This window comes from Taudactylus pleione, unplaced genomic scaffold, assembly GCF_031769625.1.
Source record: "Taudactylus pleione unplaced genomic scaffold, aTauple2 ptg000731l, whole genome shotgun sequence".
NCBI lineage: Eukaryota > Metazoa > Chordata > Amphibia > Anura > Myobatrachidae > Taudactylus > Taudactylus pleione.
In genome coordinates this window covers 1,578,460-1,598,526 of record NW_028285133.1, presented here as the reverse complement: position 1 = coordinate 1,598,526, position 20,067 = coordinate 1,578,460, and the positions used below count along the sequence as shown (strand labels likewise).

General features: G+C 45.5%; 1 protein-coding gene across 2 annotated transcripts in view; it reads right to left on the bottom strand.

Annotated features, from left to right (window-relative positions):
• Positions 1–20,067, bottom strand: part of ZFHX3 (zinc finger homeobox 3) — an 84,156-nt gene that overhangs the window by 45,998 nt on the left and 18,091 nt on the right. For both annotated transcript variants that reach the window (XM_088456998.1, XM_088456999.1), the window contains exons 2-3: positions 7,136–9,906; positions 5,112–5,608 (exon numbers count right to left, since the gene is read on the bottom strand). In XM_088456998.1, the coding sequence (XP_088313124.1) occupies positions 5,112–5,608; positions 7,136–9,860 (3,222 nt within the window). In that variant the 5' untranslated portion in view covers positions 9,861–9,906. The remainder of the gene's footprint in view (positions 1–5,111; positions 5,609–7,135; positions 9,907–20,067) is intronic.

Genomic DNA, 20,067 nt, shown 5'->3' with positions numbered 1-20,067 from the left:
TTAAAAAGAAATCAAATTACAATGGTACAACAGGGTGATGCAAGGAACTGGACATCTCTTTACTAAAATTACTTTTCTCTTAAATGCGACAAAAGCTAAACGGTTTAAACATTTAAATGCTCAAGTAATTCATAATCATTAGTAGGTCAGGATGGATGGTGTAGTGCAGTGGTGTCAAACTCGGGCCCTTCAGCTGAAGTGGAACTACACGTCCCAGCATGCACTGCCAGAGTTTTCATATTAGAGCATGCTAAAACTGTGGCAGGGCATTCTCGGATATGTAGTCCCACAGCAGCTGGAGGGCCCGAGTTTGACACCACTGGTGTAGTGGTTAGCATTATTGCCTCAGCACTTGATCATGGCCCATCTGTGTGGAGTTTGTCTGTTCTCCCCAGGTTTGTTTCCTCTGGGTACTGTGGTCTACCACAATCCAAAAACATACAGGAAAGTGAATTGGCTTATGACCAAAATGAACCCTAGTGTGTATATGTTATAGGGCAATGGTTCCCAGACTCTGGGCCTGATTCAGAGCCGGAAGCTATTTGCGAACGGTCGTTCAGAAAAAGGACCCGGCTATTTAAATTGAGCGCTCGCTCTTTGCGGTCTGTTGATGCCTCTATGTCTGAGCGAGCGAGCGAAACATGCGCTCGCTATTTTGTAAAAACGCCCCCTGGCCGTTCGCATCATACGTCATCTCCGCTATTTATTAGAGTAATCGAGTACATCGAAAGGTGTCTGAACTGCTCGCAGTGCTTGTGTTAGGTTTTACTTCCCGCAATCATGCGAGCAGTTCAGGCTAAAAGACAACCAAGTGACGTGATCGATGACGCTGCTTTACTAATTATGCACTCCCATTAAACACCCGTTTTGACCGTTTGGCACGCCTGCGTTTGGATCTCCACTCCCCGTTTTCAAGCACCTTCCCCTGTTACCACCCACAAACGCCTCATTCTGTCACTCAAATTAGCAGCCCCTCGCTGTTTTGCGAGCGCACAATTTCCGACCGCAATGACTGGTTGGCGCATGCGCATTATGACCCATACGCATGCACAGATGTGCGAACATCGCTCGGAGCGAACGAGCGGCCGCTTACGAGCAGCTCTGAATCAGGCCCTCTGTCTCAAGGTACCCTAACAGTCCAGGTTTTAAGGATATTCATGGTTGAGCACATATGGTTTCATCAAAATGAATGAGGTACTCATTAAGTCACCTGTGTATAGACATCCTGAAACAAGGACGGTCTTGAAGACTGAAAGGCCCAATTCAGAGGGGTGTAGTAGGTATTACCGCTGGCCGCCCGGCCGACGTTTCAAATCCCGACAGCGTCAGCCCGGCCGGGGTGAAAATCACTAACCTTATTCTACCCCCTTCCCTTAGGGGTGCCTAACCCTAACTACCCCCCCCCCCCCAAATGCCTAACCCCCCTCTAAGTACCTAAACCTAAGCCCCTGTCCCCACAGCCTGACCATAAGCCTCCCGTGGGGGTGCCTAACCTCCCCCCAGGGGTGCCTAACCCCCAACTTCCCCTAGCATAAACCTAACCCTCCCGGGGGGGGGGGTTTACCTATCCCTAATTCACCCACACAGAGAGCCCATTCGCAAAGTGAGTGACAGGGAGTCAACCTTTGGGGGAGGTAACGGGGGTGGTTAAAATAAATGTGGGTCTTACCATTTAAACGCCGTTACATGGGCATGTATAAATCAGCCATTGCCATCTCCTATGCAGCAGGGCTCCCAGTCTGTCAGGAGAGACGCTGTATTTGAGACAGTTCAGACCTGCGGCAAGGGCTGCATAGCTGGTCGATGTGACAGATATTTACGCAGGTACGCAACATCGGACGCATATGAGAAGGCAGCAGTGAGCTTTGGAACTATCATATTTTGGCAGTGAGGTCCGTGTGAAATAGCTGCAATTGCATTAGCCTCAGAATCAGGCCCAGAGCCTGGGAACACCTGATAGGAAATGTAGACTGTAAGCTCCATTGGGGAAGAGACCGATGTTGGCAACTGAAATATTCTCTGTAAAGCGCTACAGTATGTGTGTGGTGTGCGCGCTATATAAATAAAGGTGTTAGCACCCCCTCCCAAATCACAGTGCAAAGGTCAGTATTAGTTACACTTGTAACCTTATAAAATTCAGACCTAACTTGCAGACAGCGCCTAAGCCTGTGTAAGTGGAGACAGACATCACTGAGAAATGCTGAATGACTGAAGACCCCTACACACGGAATGATATCGCCAACGCTCTGACGGATCAGAACGATAAATCAGCAATATCGCTCTGTGTGTATGCACTATATCATGCATTCCGCGCTCCCGTGGGGTCGTCAGACGCTTTGTCTGATCTTTCTGCATGTTAAAAAGAGCAGACAGAGCGACTGACAATCCCATGCAGCGCTAAGCAGGGGGGGGGGGGGGGATATCGGGCACCAGATCGCCCCGTTTGTAGGGACTGCCCAATAGATCGGCCATGGGATCGTCGGTTGCATCGGTGCACTGCCTACATATTGAACCGTGTGTAGGCACCTTTAGACTTGTAAGCAAGAGGACACAATCACAGTACAGTGTCTCCAAGGCAGTCTTCTAATACTAAATAATTAACGGCATTTGCGGAGGGTGCCCAGGAACACTCATTAATCCCTACATTTGTCCGTCTATACATTACAGAAGCATATCCTGTGCTACATTGCAGACCAAGATGGCACTCGCGCCCTGGATTTGGTTAGCGCCTGACTTAATGAAGCAATGGGTCAGATCTTCCTATATGGAAAACAGAGAATTCTACATCAGCCAGAAAAAAGCTAATTATTATGTATATAGCACAAGTACAGCACAGTAAAGTCAGTCTTCACGGTTCTTCTATACTGTGTATATGCCACATTGTATGGTGTTGTGTACAATAAGCACTAGACATGTTACAGCCATCTGCATTACACTATTGGGGGCATCCTGGTCGCAGCAGCTTCAGGTACAAATGAAACACACACACACACACACACACACACACAGTGGTACCTGCCAACAGATAGTCCTGAATTTACAGACATATACAATCTGTGAAACACTTTTTGTTCTTAAGTCTCCGGTACTATCCGGCCTAGATATGACGAATAAAAATGACCAGTCTCAGTGTCTGCACCACAGTAGTTTAAGAATCAGCTGCGTTAAAGTAAGAAATGCAACAAATGAATTTAACCTCCCTGATCCCTGCTCGGGGGAAACAAGAAAATAGATCACGATCTGCAAAACGAGACGCTCGCCACAGAAAAAAAAAGGCAAAATTGTCTCAGTCATCAAAAGGCTGGATGCTCGCAGAGACCATACAGGGATAACAGCCAAGTCATTCAATATTCACCTTTAACCAAAACCAGATTGCAGCTTCCTGTGTATCTCTAAATCGCCTTCCTAGGCTGCCACATAGGCCTCCTGCCCCCACCAAGACAAAGGCCGGCTATTTTCACTCCTAGATGCACAGTTCTGTTATGGACACCATTCTGGCATCTGGTGGGATTTTCTGTATCTGACAGTGGAGAAGTTGATTACATGCAGTTAACTCTACTCTAACCTGATTATAGATGTGCCAGCCTAATGGATTACATTTGCAAGAGGAAACATAACATGCAATCAATCTCAATCCACCTCAGATCTGAACTACTGGTCAGAGGCCCACTCTCGTCTACAGTATCAGCTCCCTCGCAGCAGTGTGGTCAGAGGGATGGGGGGGGGGGGGTACTCTGACATCACCATTAAATAGAGTGCAGAGAGAGAGAGAGCTGTCCGTGTGCAGAGAGTGTGCGTGTGTGTGGAAGGTAAGGGAAATGAGCCTGCTGAGATTTATGGGGAACTGTACCTGACCGTTCATACTAAAGCCATTATGGGATGATTAGAGAGGAGGGTGAGGCTTTAAGTCCAGTGAAAATCAATAGAAACGTCTGGAGGAATTCTATGGGGCAAGCAAAAGGCTATTTACGGGATTTTCACAGCGTCTATACTTACAGCACACAGTGGTTAGAGAGCCAGAGGCCGTGACAAGCCAGGAAGATGGGGGTTCGGTGGCTAATTCGCTATAAGCTTTTTTTATTTGTGGTGGTTGGACACTAGGGGGTAGTTCTTTTCATACCATTAAAAAGGCCAAGTAAAGCGAAAGAGTAATTTTGAAATTCGTAAAGTTGCTCATTTCTGATTTTGTATTAAAAAAAAAAAAGGAAGCCATTTCCGATTGCCCGCGGAGTCATCACATGTAGGATAAATTGTTCGACTCGGAAATGCAGGTAGGGATCTGGCTGTTTATCCCACCACCCAAGCAACCAGATCAGCACAACTGGATAACATGGGTGACAAGGTTCCTCTCTAACCTAGCTGTTCTCTGGTCATTCTCCGGCAGATCGCAGAGTTAGGCCGGGAACACATCTATGCAATTATTGGGCCATATGTACGCAGGAGCGTTCGCCGATAAACAGCCACCAGCATCTCTGCAACGGTCTGATGGAGAGGTTGTGTAATTTTAGTCCTGCTTAAAACCAGCGACCTCAGACCTCCCGACAGGGTGCTTGCTGATCCGGTAACCGCTACTTGGACTGGAGCGTTTATCGCATCTGCAGAGTGACCTGCAAAGTGTGCGCCCAGCATTAGCCAGTAGGTCATTTCTTAGTCTATGTACCTCTGCCAGCAAGTTGCTGTCATGGCAGTGAGACATACCAGCCAGGTTGCGAAGACCCAGGGGATACTCCCATGTCCGCAGCACCCATATTTTAAAGCGTGCTCAGAGAAAGTACTCTATTGTCATGGCAATATCCCGGCTTTGCTTACACGATACAATGTTGCTACATGACTGCCCGCAAAGATTCTTGTGGCTGATGACCCTCAATATGCCAAAGTAAATTGGTGTTAGTGGGAAAATCTATTAACACGACACGGATACAAATTTACAACATCACCAGTCAATAAACTGAAATTAATTTTTTTTAAAGCTAAGCCACATGATAAAAACATACTAAAATTACAAACCAAAACTATACCCAAGCAGCAATAAAATAGGTAGTAGAAGTCAGAGATGGGTCTAAAAGATATAGTCCAGAGCCACAAAACTGATCTAGAAGTTGATGTCTTACCTTGTACAGTTTCAGGCTAGCCTCGTGTCTAGCATTCACAGTGTGGAGACGTAGTTTGTCCAGGCTGTTGGTGTAATAGTCACAAGCGTTGCACTTCAGATGCACTGGGTTCCCAATGGCGACGCATTTCAACCTCCATTCGTTGGCTTTTCCACCCTCTTTAATATGAGCCACAAGCTGGTACTTCTGGACATGTTTGTCAGTCTTACAATGGAGCTGGAAGTTGGCCTTCAGCTGGGTGTTATAACGGCAGAGATTGCACTGATAAGAGTCCCCCACCGCCGACTTCCACTCCTCCTCCGGTAGACTGCGCTCGGCGCCCATGTGCAGGCCTAGCATGTCCAAGTTATCCGTGGTGAAGCGGTTACACACTGCGCACTGGAAGAGTTTTAGAGTAGGGTCGTTGGTTTGGGTAAAACTCTCACCCAGGTTCATGAGTTCTTCAGACACCAGCTGTCCACCTCCCAGCCGCATGTCCAGAGGGATCTCACCGCCCACTACAGGAGGGGGAAAAACCAACAAAAAAACACTAAGCGACTCACAGAAGGAAAAGCACTCAGGACATCATATCTTTCTAATGCTTTTGGGTGCAACTCATACAAACATCTTGCATCCCGCCACATAAACCAGCTGCATTCACCAAAATCATGGAAGTCACGGGCCTATCTGCAGCAAGACCTAAAGACAAAACAAGTGCGCCCAGTCTCTGCTAGTGGTGATGATCCATAAATAACCCCAATGATCTATACTGAAATTGCATAATAGGGATTTTACCATCTGCAGCTAATAAGTAAATCTCAGCAAGGGGCTCGGCAGGGGAGAACCACGGTTTATAAAAACCTAGCTCACTGCCGTGGCTCAGAACTCAACCCGACTCCTGCACATCATCATTCCCAGATGACTAAGTGCAATCCTACTACAAGGACAATGGAATCTGAAGAACACAGGTCTGACAGATAGAACCAACAGGATGGTGCTGGTGCAATCTAATTTCACTACGAAAATGAACACTGTGGGATTCTAGACTGGGACTGTACTGCATATGGCACATGCTCATGTTAAATGTTCATATTATTTATTTTATTTGTAGTCTTTTTTTATGCGAGCTAGTCTTTGCAAGTAAAAAAAAAAAAAAAAAAGCGGTGTTGGAAAGGGTGGCATAACTATGTGGGGTGCACATATTTACTCATTAGGGTGCGTTTGATCAATGTTGTGGACAAAAGGATAAAACTGTACATGGCACCCTTTGAAAGGAGATGGGCAGAGATTAAAGTTTTGCATGTAACTGCAGAATTCATCTGAAAGCGCAAATGTCTGAAGAGCCAAAAGCAGTGGAAATCCAGGTTTTCAAAGGACAGGGGAAAAGAAATAATAATAAAAAAAAAAAATTATAATAATTTTCAGCATTTGCATATTTTCATTTGCCATTGGTTTAATTAAATCACAAGAGGTCATTAGAACACTGTCCCCAATCGCGTAATAAAATACATATATATTTTGTAGGCTGACAGATTTGCTGGCTGGCAGGCGATCACATTAAAAAAAAAAAAAAAAAAAAACCCCATCTCCTACAAGGAAGAAAAAAATCCCTTATTTAGAGAAAAGGGCTTTTTGATTTTTCTTTTCTAAATAAAAAGTTTTAAATTAAGGTGGCCTACACACAGAGGAGTCATTTTCTGGGTTGAACATACTCCTGCCAATGCAGCACGTGTGTTCACTTGAAACCAATCAGGCGATAGGTTGCCCTTTTCCTTAGTGATGTCACTGGCTGGTTCGGCATACAAAATGGCTGCCTCCTGTAAGTAGGCAGCAAATACACTCTAAGGTTAGTTTAAAAAGGTAATTACCAGCTAATATACAAACTATGGATAGAACACTGCTGTATGCATAAAATGTAATACTGTACAAGATCAATAGTTCCCATGGAAAGTCCAACACAATAGACCTTAGTAATGCTCATTACTGTACACAATGTCATAATGGAGCAGCACATTTTAGAGGTCATGTCCTACCCCATTGCTTACCTACTGTGGGAGCCATTCCTGGCATAGGGCTGGTAGGATCCAGCTGGAACCCTCCCATGATATACTGCGACTCATTAGCTGGGTTGTCCATCTTCAGGTTCATGTTTTGTGCTAGGTAGAAGTGATAGAGATCCGCTTCAGCAGGGGAGGGAAGGCTGCTGAGGCCCAAGTGCCGGTTATGTTGGATTTGGGTCATGTTTTGCTGTAGCAGCATCATATTGTGCATGTGTTTCTCACTGGTCATATGAATGCGCAGGTTCCTGGCGACATTGGTTTCATAATCGCACACTTCACAGCGCCAGGTGGGTTTGGTTTTTGGTTTAGTAGGTGAAGGGGCCCCGCAAGAGTTACTCATGTTGGATGCAGCAGCCGCAGTGGCGGCGGCAGCGGCAGCAGCAACCGCAACCCCAGCAGTGTGACTGAAAACTTGGTCGCTTCCCCCATTCTGCAGATTCTGCATGTTGTTCAGATGCTTGTCCGACTGCATATGAATACTGAGGTTGCCTTTGGTAGTGGTGGAGTAGTTACATACCTCACAGCGAAAAGGCTTGTAACCACAGGTGTAACTCTCTCCCCGGGCAAGTCGAGGATGAGGCTGACTTGATTTGCAGTAGACACAGGAACCACCCGATTCAGGGTGCTTTTCTTTCATGTGAGCTTCCAGCGTCTGCTGGTATTTGTAGTGCCAGTTACACTTTGGACACTTGAGAGTCTTGCATGAATTCCGTGAGTGCATCATAGTCATGTGTCCACCAAGTGAACGCGACGAGCCCAATACGGTGTCACACTTTGGACACTCCACCCCACTCCCAGATGGGCAATCCCCTGCGCCAAGCTCGCAGGGGTTATCGCCATGCTGGTGGTGTGTGGCCAGGCTTCCGTCTTCTCCCTCTGCATTTTCATTTGGTTCAGGTGCTGTGGCATTGTCCCTATTGGCACTTTCATCAACAAAGTCCAATTTCCTCCCAACCTCTGCCATGTTAACCCCAACGCCGTCACTGTTAAAGCTTAAAATGTTCCTCCTGCTTGCACCATCGTAGACAACAAAGGAAGAAGAACATGTAGTAGGTGTGCCCCTTGCCAAAAGCTGGGGAACATTAGGCATTAAATTAGAGTTAGAAATACTTTGGTTTGTGAGAGCCAGGTCCTTTTTGCCGCTGCTCTCGGCAAACACCCCAGACTCCTCCTGAGGCCTGTCCACAAAGTCAACATCAAGCCCACAAGGAAACAGTGCTTTGCAATCCACCCCATCCTCATCATCTACACCTTCCTCATCCATATCGTCTTCCTCCTCTTCTTCCTCCTCCTCCTCCTCCTCCTCGTCATCGTCATCTGGTTCCAGCCTTTCTGATATGCTGTCTTGTACTCCCAACGGATGCTTCTCAGGCTCGGTCATTTCTGGTTCCTTGCTACAGTCAGGTTTACTAGAACCAGAACCTGAGGAGCTTAAAGGGACAGAGTTTATGGAGGTGTTAAAAGAGGAATTATTAAAACCCCCAAGATTAAGCAGAGGGTTTTGGGACATAACGTTTGACTGGGTATGCTCTGTCCCACTGGAAGTAGTGTCATTATCTTTTAGAAGTGCTAGGCTAGCCTGCAGGGCTTCATCGCCCTCGACTCGAATGCCACTAAATTTTCCATAAAAACTATTACCGGGTCCAGTAGCGTTGGCAGAAGAAACTAAAGGATGCTGAACATTTTTATTTTTTGGTTCCAGAAAACTAACAAGAGGCTCCTTATCTTTCCCGATCCCTTGAATGATGGCAGAAATGTTTTTGTTGCCAAGAATCTTACGCTCATCCTCGCTCAGAGTCATTCGATGGTCATGCACAGCATGGGTCACAAATGACCGGACATAGCCAAAGGAAAGTTTGCACAAAAAACACATTAGAATTGGTTTCCTTTTACCGTACAGTACAAAGCCATCATACTTGGACAGATCTACATTGTTTGGGACATCTTTGGATACACAAGAGCTTTTGGCAGAACCGTCACTGTTTAGGTAATCCTTGCTGCTTTGGTGCCGCACATCAAAAACTCGGAAGCTGTGCAGAACCGGGCTCACGCCCGACAGGGTGGAGGTCTCCAGGAAAGACTTATCAGAATTCTCAAACCACTTCCTGAAAGACGAGGCTATGTGGAAAGTGTTAATAATTTGTGGGTAAACAGGACCTACAGAGGAGGACTCCTCAGACTTTCCCGATGTGTTAGTCAAGGAATTTTTGTAGAGGGAAAGAAGAGCCTCGCTAGGGGTACTGTCACAGGCGTCACCACTTTGGATTAGCTGGTTCACACTTTCCACTATATAAGCGGAACCGTCAGGCTGGTAGACTATTTCTCCTGCCAGACTCTCCACATCACTCTCCTCCTCCCCATCGTCACTAACATCACTTTCACTTTCCTCTTTCAGTGCGAGAGATGACCGTGTAACAGGGCAGCGGTGCTCCATGTAGTTCTGTAAACTGGGGAAGAAGGACGAACATTCGTTGCAACAGACGGCTCTGCTGGGAGACTGCGAGATGGCACCAGATGGGTTAGCGCTTTCAGACACGCATTCATTGAAGGAGCCGCTCAGACTCTCCAGGGACCCGTGGCTTTCCATGTTGGGCTGCTCCGTGTTGCCGGACTGGTGGAGGGCGCTGTTGAGTTCAGTCCATTTTTGGTTTGGAGAAACGCTGCACCCATTGTCCTTCCCAGCAATGACAGGAGCATCACAGCCTTCCATGGCGAGGTCTGCACGGAGAGTTCATTGCACCTAGTACGGCTCGGACCTACAGAAGAGACAAAAAAGAAATAAATATCAGACTGGATGGAAGGAAGCATAAAAAAAAACAAAAAAAACATTGCTTGTTCTCTAGTTCAGCCGCATACATACACACAAATACAATTTTAAGATTTTCAAATAAAATCCTACGCTTAGCAGCGGAGAGACACACGTATTTGAGTTTTAATTGCGACGGATGGTGGCTGTATAGAAATTCTTCTGATCTTTCAGGAACTTCTATTGACCACAGCTAGTTAGTAGCTTGGTCAGCGAGTCTGAGAACCTTTACACATGTTTCATGATCTTAATCAATAAATTACAAGTGCCTACTATCTCTTTGAACAACTTCAACCGCACAACCATCCCAGTCACAACCCCTAACACCTCCCCACCCCCCTAGTGCTTGACACAGAAAAGAATCTATGAGGCTTTTAAAGTTAGACACAGTTGTACCGTGAAGGAAGGAACTCTCAGAAACCCTCATTACCCACTCATCCAAATTTTAACAGATGCTCCACCACGTGCTAAAGATATACCCGCGGTGAGATACGGACTCATTGACTGCTCTGTCCGGTAGCACTGGCAAGGCTAGAAGGGCGGGAGGGTTAACAGGCTAATTGTAAAATCAATGTATATAAAAGCTTGGCAAGTTCCAGGAAACTGTGGGAAGGGGAGGTAGTGAGAGAAGAGAAACACGTTGGGCACCAGGGACCTGTTTATCGATGCAAACGCCACTGTGCTCCCTTGGCCAAGGAGAAAAAAAAAATAAAAAAAATTGTATTTTACCTAGATGCGAAACAAATGGTCGACCAATTACAATCCAGAACTTGGGGGGAGATGTATCAAGGCTTGGAGAGCGATAAAGTACCTACGAATCAGCTTCTGTTATTTTTCAAGCACAGCCTGTAAAATGGCAGTAGTACTTTATCCCTCTCTCTATACAATGATGTATTAGAGCATGAAACTCTTTGAAAGACAATCCAGATAGGAACACACCAGTACCTATATACCGTGTATCGGTTAGGCACCCTATGTGATTAAACATAAGGATTGGAATTCCGCGATTCAGAACCCTAGCCATTCTCAGCAGAGTTGCAAGAACGCTTGCACAGCTATCAAAAGCTTTACTACAGCCTTCTTCCAGCTCCCCTAGCTTTCATCTCTCACTCTGATTGTCAGTCAATAGGAGAGAGAGGCAGCTCTTACTTAAGGAAGCAGAAGTCAAACTCCACTGGTCGATCAGCACTCTGTCTATAAACATGTTTTCCCGTAAAATCAATGACCTCCAATCAGAGTGCAGACGTTGAAGGCAGCGTGTTCCTGAGCTGTGTGTTCTGTTCAAAGACAGCAGGATACTCTTACCAGTGGCTGCGAAGCTTAAAACCATAGAGCAGAGGTAGAAAGCCAGCATTTCTCGGGCTGCTGGGGAACCGCAAGTCCCAGCGTGTCCTTCCAGGCAGAGACTTTTAGTTCCACCCCAGCTGAAGAGCCACAAGTTACCAACCCCCCTCGTGCTTGTGAAAAAGCCTAAAAGGTTCAACTGTACTATAGAGTGGCATTGCATTGTCTGCCCTCAACAAGTGGCACACCTGTCCCGTAACAAAATTATTTCTGATCTTCCCACCATAATACATATACACATGTAGACGGCCCGTGACAGCGTGCTACAACTGTGCGAGGGAAACATTCACAGCAAGCCGATAGCGCTAGGAAAATGCAAGAGGAGGGGGCGAGACCATGCCACCCCGACATTCTCAGGATTATCTCAACAGCGGCACTGTGTAATCTGAAATTGTTAATTAGAACAGTGTTAATTAGGCAATTCTCCCACAAGAGGCAGCTTGGCAGCAGACCAAAATTCAGAAAAGGCCATAAAATAGATGGAGGATTGCAAAAAAAAAAAAAAAAAAAAAAATACTCATACACAACAAAACTGGATATCAATGACGAGGGGCAACTACTGACATTATCAAAGAAAACTTCAGAAGAGAGAATTTAACACCTACAATTTTTCTTTATATTTGGTAGAAACGGTTTAAGATTTGGGAAACAGGAGTACACACACACACACACACACACACACGTCGGCTACAGATGTATCTTCGTATATTTAGCCTCCTTGCGCGTTAAACAGCCCTTCTAGTGGCGCCATGCCATAACTGTAGCGCCAAGCGTCTTTTTGTGCAATGTTTTACCTTCAAATGCGTCTTATTCACACAGTGATGTGAATAGGACAAGCAGCTTCTGCTGATTAAAATGATATGCGACATGCCTATATTCTGTGTGCGACTGCGGGTGTATATGCATACAAAAAGCTACGTTACAGTGTCACAGCTACGTTACAGTGTCACTATTTTGCATGAAGATACACCCGGAGCCGCTGACACTGTAATGTAGCATTTCACATGCAGATACACCCGCAGCCACTGACACTAACGTAGCATTTTGCATGCAGATACACCCGGAGCCACTGACACTAACGTAGCATTTTGCATGCATATACACCCGAAGCCGCTGACACTAACGTAGCATTTTGCATACATACACACCCGAGGCCGCTGACACTAACGTAGCATTTTGCATGCAGATACACCTGCAGCCACTGACACTGTAATGTAGCATTTCGCATGCAGATACACCCGGAGCCGCTGACACTGTAACGTAGCATTTTGCATGCAGATACACCCGGAGCCACTGACACTTTAACATAGCATTTTGCATGCATATACACCCGCAGCCGCTGACACTAACGTAGCATTTCGCATGCAGATACACCCGCAGCCACTGACACTGTAACGTAGCATTTTGCATGTATATACACCCGGAGCCGCTGACACTAACATAGCATTTCGCATGCACATATACCCGAAGCCACTGACACTGTAATGTAGCATTTTGCATGCAGATACACCCGGAGCCGCTGACACTGTAACGTAGCATTTTGCATACATATACACCCGGAGCCGCTGACACTAACATAGCATTTCGCATGCACATATACCCGAAGCCACTGACACTGTAATGTAGCATTTTGCATGCAGATACACCCGGAGCCGCTGACACTAACGTAGCATTTTGCATGCAGATACACCCGGAGCCACTGACACTGTAACGTAGCATTTTGCATGCATATACACCCGCAGCCGCTGACACTAACGTAGCATTTCGCATGCACATATACCCGAAGCCACTGACACTGTAATATATCATTTTGCATGCAGATACACCCGGAGCCGCTGACACTGTAACGTAGCATTTCGCATGGTTACACCCGCAGCCACTGACACTGTAACGTAGCATTTTGCATGCAGATACACCCGGAGCCGCTGACACTGTAACGTAGCATTTTGCATGCAGATACACCCGCAGCCACTGACACTGTAATGTAGCATTTCGCATGCAGATACACCCGCAGCCACTGACACTAACGTAGCATTTCGCATGCAGATACACCCGCAGCCACTGACACTGTAACGTAGCATTTTGCATGCAGATACACCTGCAGCCGCTGACACTAACGTAGCATTTTGCATGCAGATACACCCGGAGCCACTGACACTGTAACGTAGCATTTTGCATGCAGATACACCTGCAGCCGCTGACACTATCGTAGCATTTTGCATGCAGATACACCTGCAGCCGCTGACACTAACGTAGCATTTTGTATGCAGATACGCCCACAGTTGCACACGGAATAATTGGCATGTGCATATCATTTAAATCATCTGAAGCTTCTTGTGCGTCCTGTTCGCATTGCTGTTCAAAGAAGACGCATTTGAAGGTAAAAAGCTGCACGAAAAGACGCTCAGCGCTACAGAGTCACACTGCTCTCACACGTTGTGTGTTACGCCACTTGTAGCGCACGGAGGTAAGATGTAAGTGGACACATCTGCAGTGCCGTTTCCTGCAAGGATGTTAAGAAAACCTGGAGGAGGAGAGTGTCAGCTCTGTAGCAAGGCGAAGGCGGGCTTCACTGTGGATCAGAGCAGCAGGATTTATTTTTTTTTTTTTTCCACTGTTTGGAACACTAGGGAATAAGCCCAAAAAAAAATAATTATTATATATATATATATATTTATTTGCAGGGTAAAAAAAAACAAAATAAAAAAATACACAAGTCGCCCGGACGACCTACAACAGATCCATCATCGTCTTTCCCGCAAGTGATCACGTCAGGGTGTTGGTGAAAGTTACAAGTGCTTCCTATGAACTCCGTGCGTTTTCTTCCCAGCATGAAAAGATGGGAGGTGAGAGGCTGCCATCAACAGCTGTCTCTCTTCCTGTTGCTCTGGCACAGGGTGCCGGAATTGGCACCCTGACAATACAAACAAGAATTGCCCTGTGCATGCTCATTAATGGGGCACAGCACACACACAGACACCGGGAATGGCAAAGGCCTTCAAATCTTAATAGGCTCATTAGCATAAACAGCTTTTCTAACAGCAGGAATCTACAGAAACGACCATACCAAACAAGACTGCTGGCGGCTCGGTTACAGCCTGGGGATCACCAATGGAAAGCCCGTGCCAGCCTCTTTCACATAGTACATAGTGGAGAGGGGCCAGCACTGTGCCAGTATGGACTGAACAGACGACTCAGGAGCCTGGAGCAACCCTGAAACGCAGAAGGGGTGTGCGCAGATGGCTCTGCCAGGTGCTCGGATGTTTTGATGCGACAGATAAATCCTGCTATTGATTTAGTCCCTTAGCCTGATCCGCAGCCTTTTCACAATCTTATTGATTCTTCATTTGCAGAGTTTATCTACAACCTAGGGAGGTCTCTGGCATGCAAATACAGGGTTGACATCAGAAGGTCCCTTCACTGTATTTTTAGAAAACTTCATAAAAAGAGGACGTTAGCTGGACGTCATCAATGGACCTGAACTAACCGATGACTATACTTAATCTTTACAGACATATACATCACAATACTTTAAGAATGCCAATCAATATATAGATAAGTCTATTAGAGCAATATGAGCATGAAAGAATAACAACGCAACTGACCCCTTTTAACCCCTTTCCTCTAAAAAGGGATCGGCGTATTCTCAGCACAAACATTTGCCAGGGTAACGTGTTGGGGGGACCGTCAGACATGCAGGAAGAGAATTTCATTATTCAGCAAATCTGGAAAATGTCAGCTATACAGAACGGTACGTTTTCAGGGTGTTCTTTCATTATTGAGAAAGAGTATGGCATGGGGTACTAAGAAATGAGCGGCATGGGGTACAGAGAAATGTGCGTTTACCACGAACTCCGACAGACACACGAAATGGCGTCGGTTACCAAGTCTGCCTATATATTATCACAGTCGTCATCATCTGGAACAGATTGTGAAAACGAGTTTAGCGCGTGCTCCCAATGGCAGCAGATTCTGGGTGGCACACAAGTCGCAATGCGCACGGGTTCCAGCATACTGTGCGTGTGCCAGAGAAAGGGAACCAAATTCTGTGCATTCGCCGTTTTAGGTATCCGCACATGGATGGAAAATCACTAGTGTGTACAGAACAGTCCGTTTGCCCACGGACCACATTATCTGTGAAACGAGTGTTTCCGGGCCGTCGACCATGCATCAGCATGGAACTCTTCTGCCTGGTGGGTAGTGTCATAGGAGGGTCTCAGGACGGTCGGTCGACTAACACGCTTTTAAGCAGTGCGTGGACGCCTGTTTCAGCCAAATCTATTGCACCCAGATTGGCACTGGTGTAAGTCTGGATACGGATGATGGCTGCAATAGCGGCTATGAGAACAGTGGGTGGGAAAGGCTCCCACATGCAGTCACAGGGATTTTTACTATACAAATGCGAATTCTCACATTTCCATAATGTAGCAAACAGACTGAAAATCAATCCCATAGACACATTTCGCATCGGATGCCTTATTATAGGGTTACTAGTATCAGTCACAGTTTTTCAGGAACTTGTCAGAAGTGAATATTTCAGATGACGCTGGTATAGTGGGGAAGATATTATTGTCCCCTATGTAAAGCAGACTTCAGATCTAGAAATCTACTGAAGGACACTGCATAGAGCATCTCTGAGCCTGTAATGGATGAGAATATAATTGTACGCTTGCGATCTGAGCCCTCCTACCTCTTTTATTACTCTTCTGTTCTCAATTGTGAAGTGCCACGAAATATGCTAGGGCTACATAAACAGTAATAAAAGAATAACAGAGCAGTAACTTGCACTTGGCCATGTAAAAGTGTAAATATCACCTCCTATGGTATGGGAACCTTGACATGAAGATTTGGTAATATTACAAGATACCCTTTGGATGACCCTTTAATATATATATATATATATATATATATATATATATATATATATATAAAAAGTGAAATAAACGCACTCGGCATTTACGGAAGCCTGTGTGGTTTTGCTTGCTGTTATAGTGGGGTGTCCAGAGGACAAACTACTTGACATATTAGTGACGCTACTCAGTACTAGGGCACGGCCTTGTGTTGCTTTAAGAACATGTGAAAGTACTTTATTGCATAAGGCAATGTGTGGATGCAGAAACAGACAGACATAATGCTAGTCTATAGGGCCCTAAAACTGAACGTCTAAAGTAATCTAAACAGTATTTATATTTTACTCCTATATTTACACACACAAAAAAAAGTTAATGAGGAAAACATGACCGATTAGTCAGCATGGGGAGGAGATACAGTTTAGTGGTTTGTTATACTCCAGAGAAAAGAGGGACTTGCCTAGTACTTAGCGGGGCCATCCAATAATTATGGACAATAAGGAGCCTGGTTTTGTAGGGCTGGGTACCTGAAACCTCTATAATAGCTTCCAAAACACTGTATTTATTTATTTTATTTATTACCAGTTATTTATATAGCGCACACGTATTCCGCAGCGCTTTACAGAGAGAATATTTGCCCATTCACATCCGTCCCTGCCCCAGTGGAGCTTACAATCTATATTCCCTAACACATGCTCACACACATACACACTTGTGGTCAATTTTGAGGGTAGCCAATTAACCTACCAGTATATTTTTGGAGTGTGGGAGGAAACCGGAGTACCCGGAGGAAACCCACGCAAGCACAGGGAGAATATACAAACTCCACACAGTTAGGGCCATGGTGGGAATTGAACCCATGACCTCATTGCTGTGAGGCAGTAACGCTAACCATTACACCGTCTGTGCTGCCCATATTTAGCAGTATTGTGGCTGGAATAAGTCTTTAACAGGACCAGATGCATGAATACTGCAGGAAGTAAAGGCAGTGTGTGTTGGGCAGAAGTGTACTGCTATTTATTCACAGCACGCAGCTAGTTGTATACAGACATGTTACTCACCAGATTACCTGTATATTGGAATAGAAATGAGAGTCCCATAGGGGACTGCACTAGTAAACCTCTCTCTCGCTACCAAGCTGCCATTTGACATGGCCACCGAACAAACAGATTAGGGAACAATCTGGTCACACGTAGAAAGGATATGGCTCTACAGCCATGGTCAAACAAGACAGTTCCTTTGACTGGGCAACACCCCCATACAATTAGCAATGGGGTCACGGTGTGATCAGTTATTCCATCATAACAGATCAAACCCAGCAGTCTTCCGTCCAAATACAGATGTGTCCGCATACACTATTGCCGCAGCTTGTCTCGGCGAGCCTGTTCTCGTGTGATATGGCGTTCGCTGAGCGTCTTTTTAGCACGAATATGCATCTTCGTCACAATACGATGTGACAAAACAGCTTACAAGGTACTCTCTGGTACAGACTGGGTGGTATTACGCTGCGTCTAAGACCCAAATTTAAAGAAAAAGTTGCTATGTTACACCGCTCACTTGCGTCGGGTTTCTCGCACTACATGGTATACTGAGGGTTGGGGGAATATTTACTAAAGTGCGAGTTTTTAGAACTGGAGATGTTGCCCATAGTAACCAGATTCTACTTATTTAGCTAGCACAGAGGTTCCCAAACGCAGTCCAAAGCACCATAATAGTCCAAATTTTAAGGATATCCATGCGCAGTCAATTTGATATAACCAATTATGCTCAACCATGGATATCTCTGAAATCTGATGTGTTGGGGTGCCTTGAGGACAGTGTTTAGGAACCTCTGATCTAGCCCCTTCTAGAAAGTAATAGCTACAATCTTGTTGCGAAGGGCAACATCTCCGCTTCTAAAAACCCTCACTTTAGTAAATATACCCCTTGGTGTATGTCAACACATCTGTATATGGTTTAAGATTCTACATCAAAAGACTGAACTCACACCTCCACCATTTAATGGGGGTCACATGAACGGATTTGCCGGTTCTGCATTAGGATTACAGGTAGTGACACGAGAAAGCTCTACATATAGCATGTTTCTGCAAGAGGGTAGGGCTAGCTTACTAAAATATCCTTCCTAGGTGGCAGTGCAGCTTTACCCAGCCAAATCTGCACTGTGTGGGGTTAAAATTATTAAATGACTGACACAAAAGGGTCTTATGGTCAAAATGGGTTTAATTTATTCTCAAACACACCACAAAAAAAATCAAAAAAATTTGCAGAATATATATACCCCGTATACACCAGGCATTGGTCACAGTTAAGAACCTTGTTTTTAACCATTTCTTTACTTGTAATATACACATTATTATGCATCAATAAAACTTTTAAAGAAATCAAAAACATTAAGATTGTACTGAAAAAAAAAGTGCTAAATACGCACAAAACCGCAATATATGCCCGACTAACCCAGAAAGCACCAATCAGCATCATCGATGCAAACAGCCAATCGCAAGTGGCTCATTAGTGGTGACAATCATCTGGCGATTGCACATGCCTGTGACCACCATAAAATAAATGCATCTATGTCCCGATCTGTCCGTGTTCGCAGTTACATGAACACACCCTTACTGCACGCACCCCATGTCAGAACGCCACATCCCTCCCCTGTACAATATTTCCAAGCATAGGCAACCGTAAGCGCCAAACCCACACAATTCTGCGTGGGCACATGCATGCAACTGATTTCTGGGCATACAAAAAAAACGATTTAGCACAAGACCCACTGCGCCAACTGGCGGCGTGTTCTGCATCAGCATCAATGCTCCAGTATTTTACAGAGTATTAGTCCGCATGCAAATCGCACAAAAGTCTTTTTTTGGTCGGACGTATGAATTTGTGACTTGGCGGATACTGAATAGAAGAAGTACATGACCTCAAAAGATGAATCCTTCTATAACAGGACTAGTACTCTACACCAATACACTTCATTCTGAGCCCCAGCTCCTAAGCATGTGATAAACCGCATTCCAACAAATACTGGTTAATCCCACAAAATAGCTGCCTCCGGTGTAGACAACAGGTGCGTTTTTATGTATGTATAAGAGTTAAAATCGGGTGGGCATGGGGTGGCGAGGGGGGCGTTTCAGCTCATTAACTGGTGTATTTGTATTTCATAAATCTTTAAGAATTTAATCCAGACTCCACCATGAAAAGTGATATTAGTGAGCTCTAGATAAAGCAGGGAGACCACGAACTGGCCACAAGCCCAAGGGGGAGATACAGGAAACAAAATCCACATTGGTTGAATATGTAAAACATCATTACCCCCAGGGTCAGAGCAAGGGGAGGATGAACAGTGGCAGCTATTGTCAAAGCAGCTTCCTAAACAGCGCCCATCAGTGAGACAAAAGAACCCTAAACATGTCCAGGGTGCCGAGGGTTAACCCGCAGTGATGGCCTCCGATCATTCCCAGCTTGTTCCTTTATTTCATCTTATCCGGCTTGTGCTGCTGATCAGCGGGTTTTTACCGGAACTGACACGGTTGGAGGCAGCAGAATTCTGACCAGCCTGCAATGAGCTAACAAATTCATTTTCATTGATCAGAAATCAGCAGGGCAGCAAGTGATGGGAAATTCCATTAGACTCAAGCACCTGGTTTCCCATCCTCTCTCCGGCAGGGAGGGCGAGTATGAGTGAATCCTGTGTGCTCACTCCCGATATTTTACCAGAAGCACTCTTAAACTTATCGGAGAGGTTTGCAAGCTGGCAGTTTGTCCATTAGATTGCATTAATGTGGCTGGAGGTGATAGAGAAGAAAGCAAGGGACAGGGCAGACTGGTTGCTCAGTTCTGCATGGAAGCCGGCCAAGGTTACTATAAAACAGAATTTATTGTGGGGAGAATGTTGTCATCCTAAGTTTATGGCAACT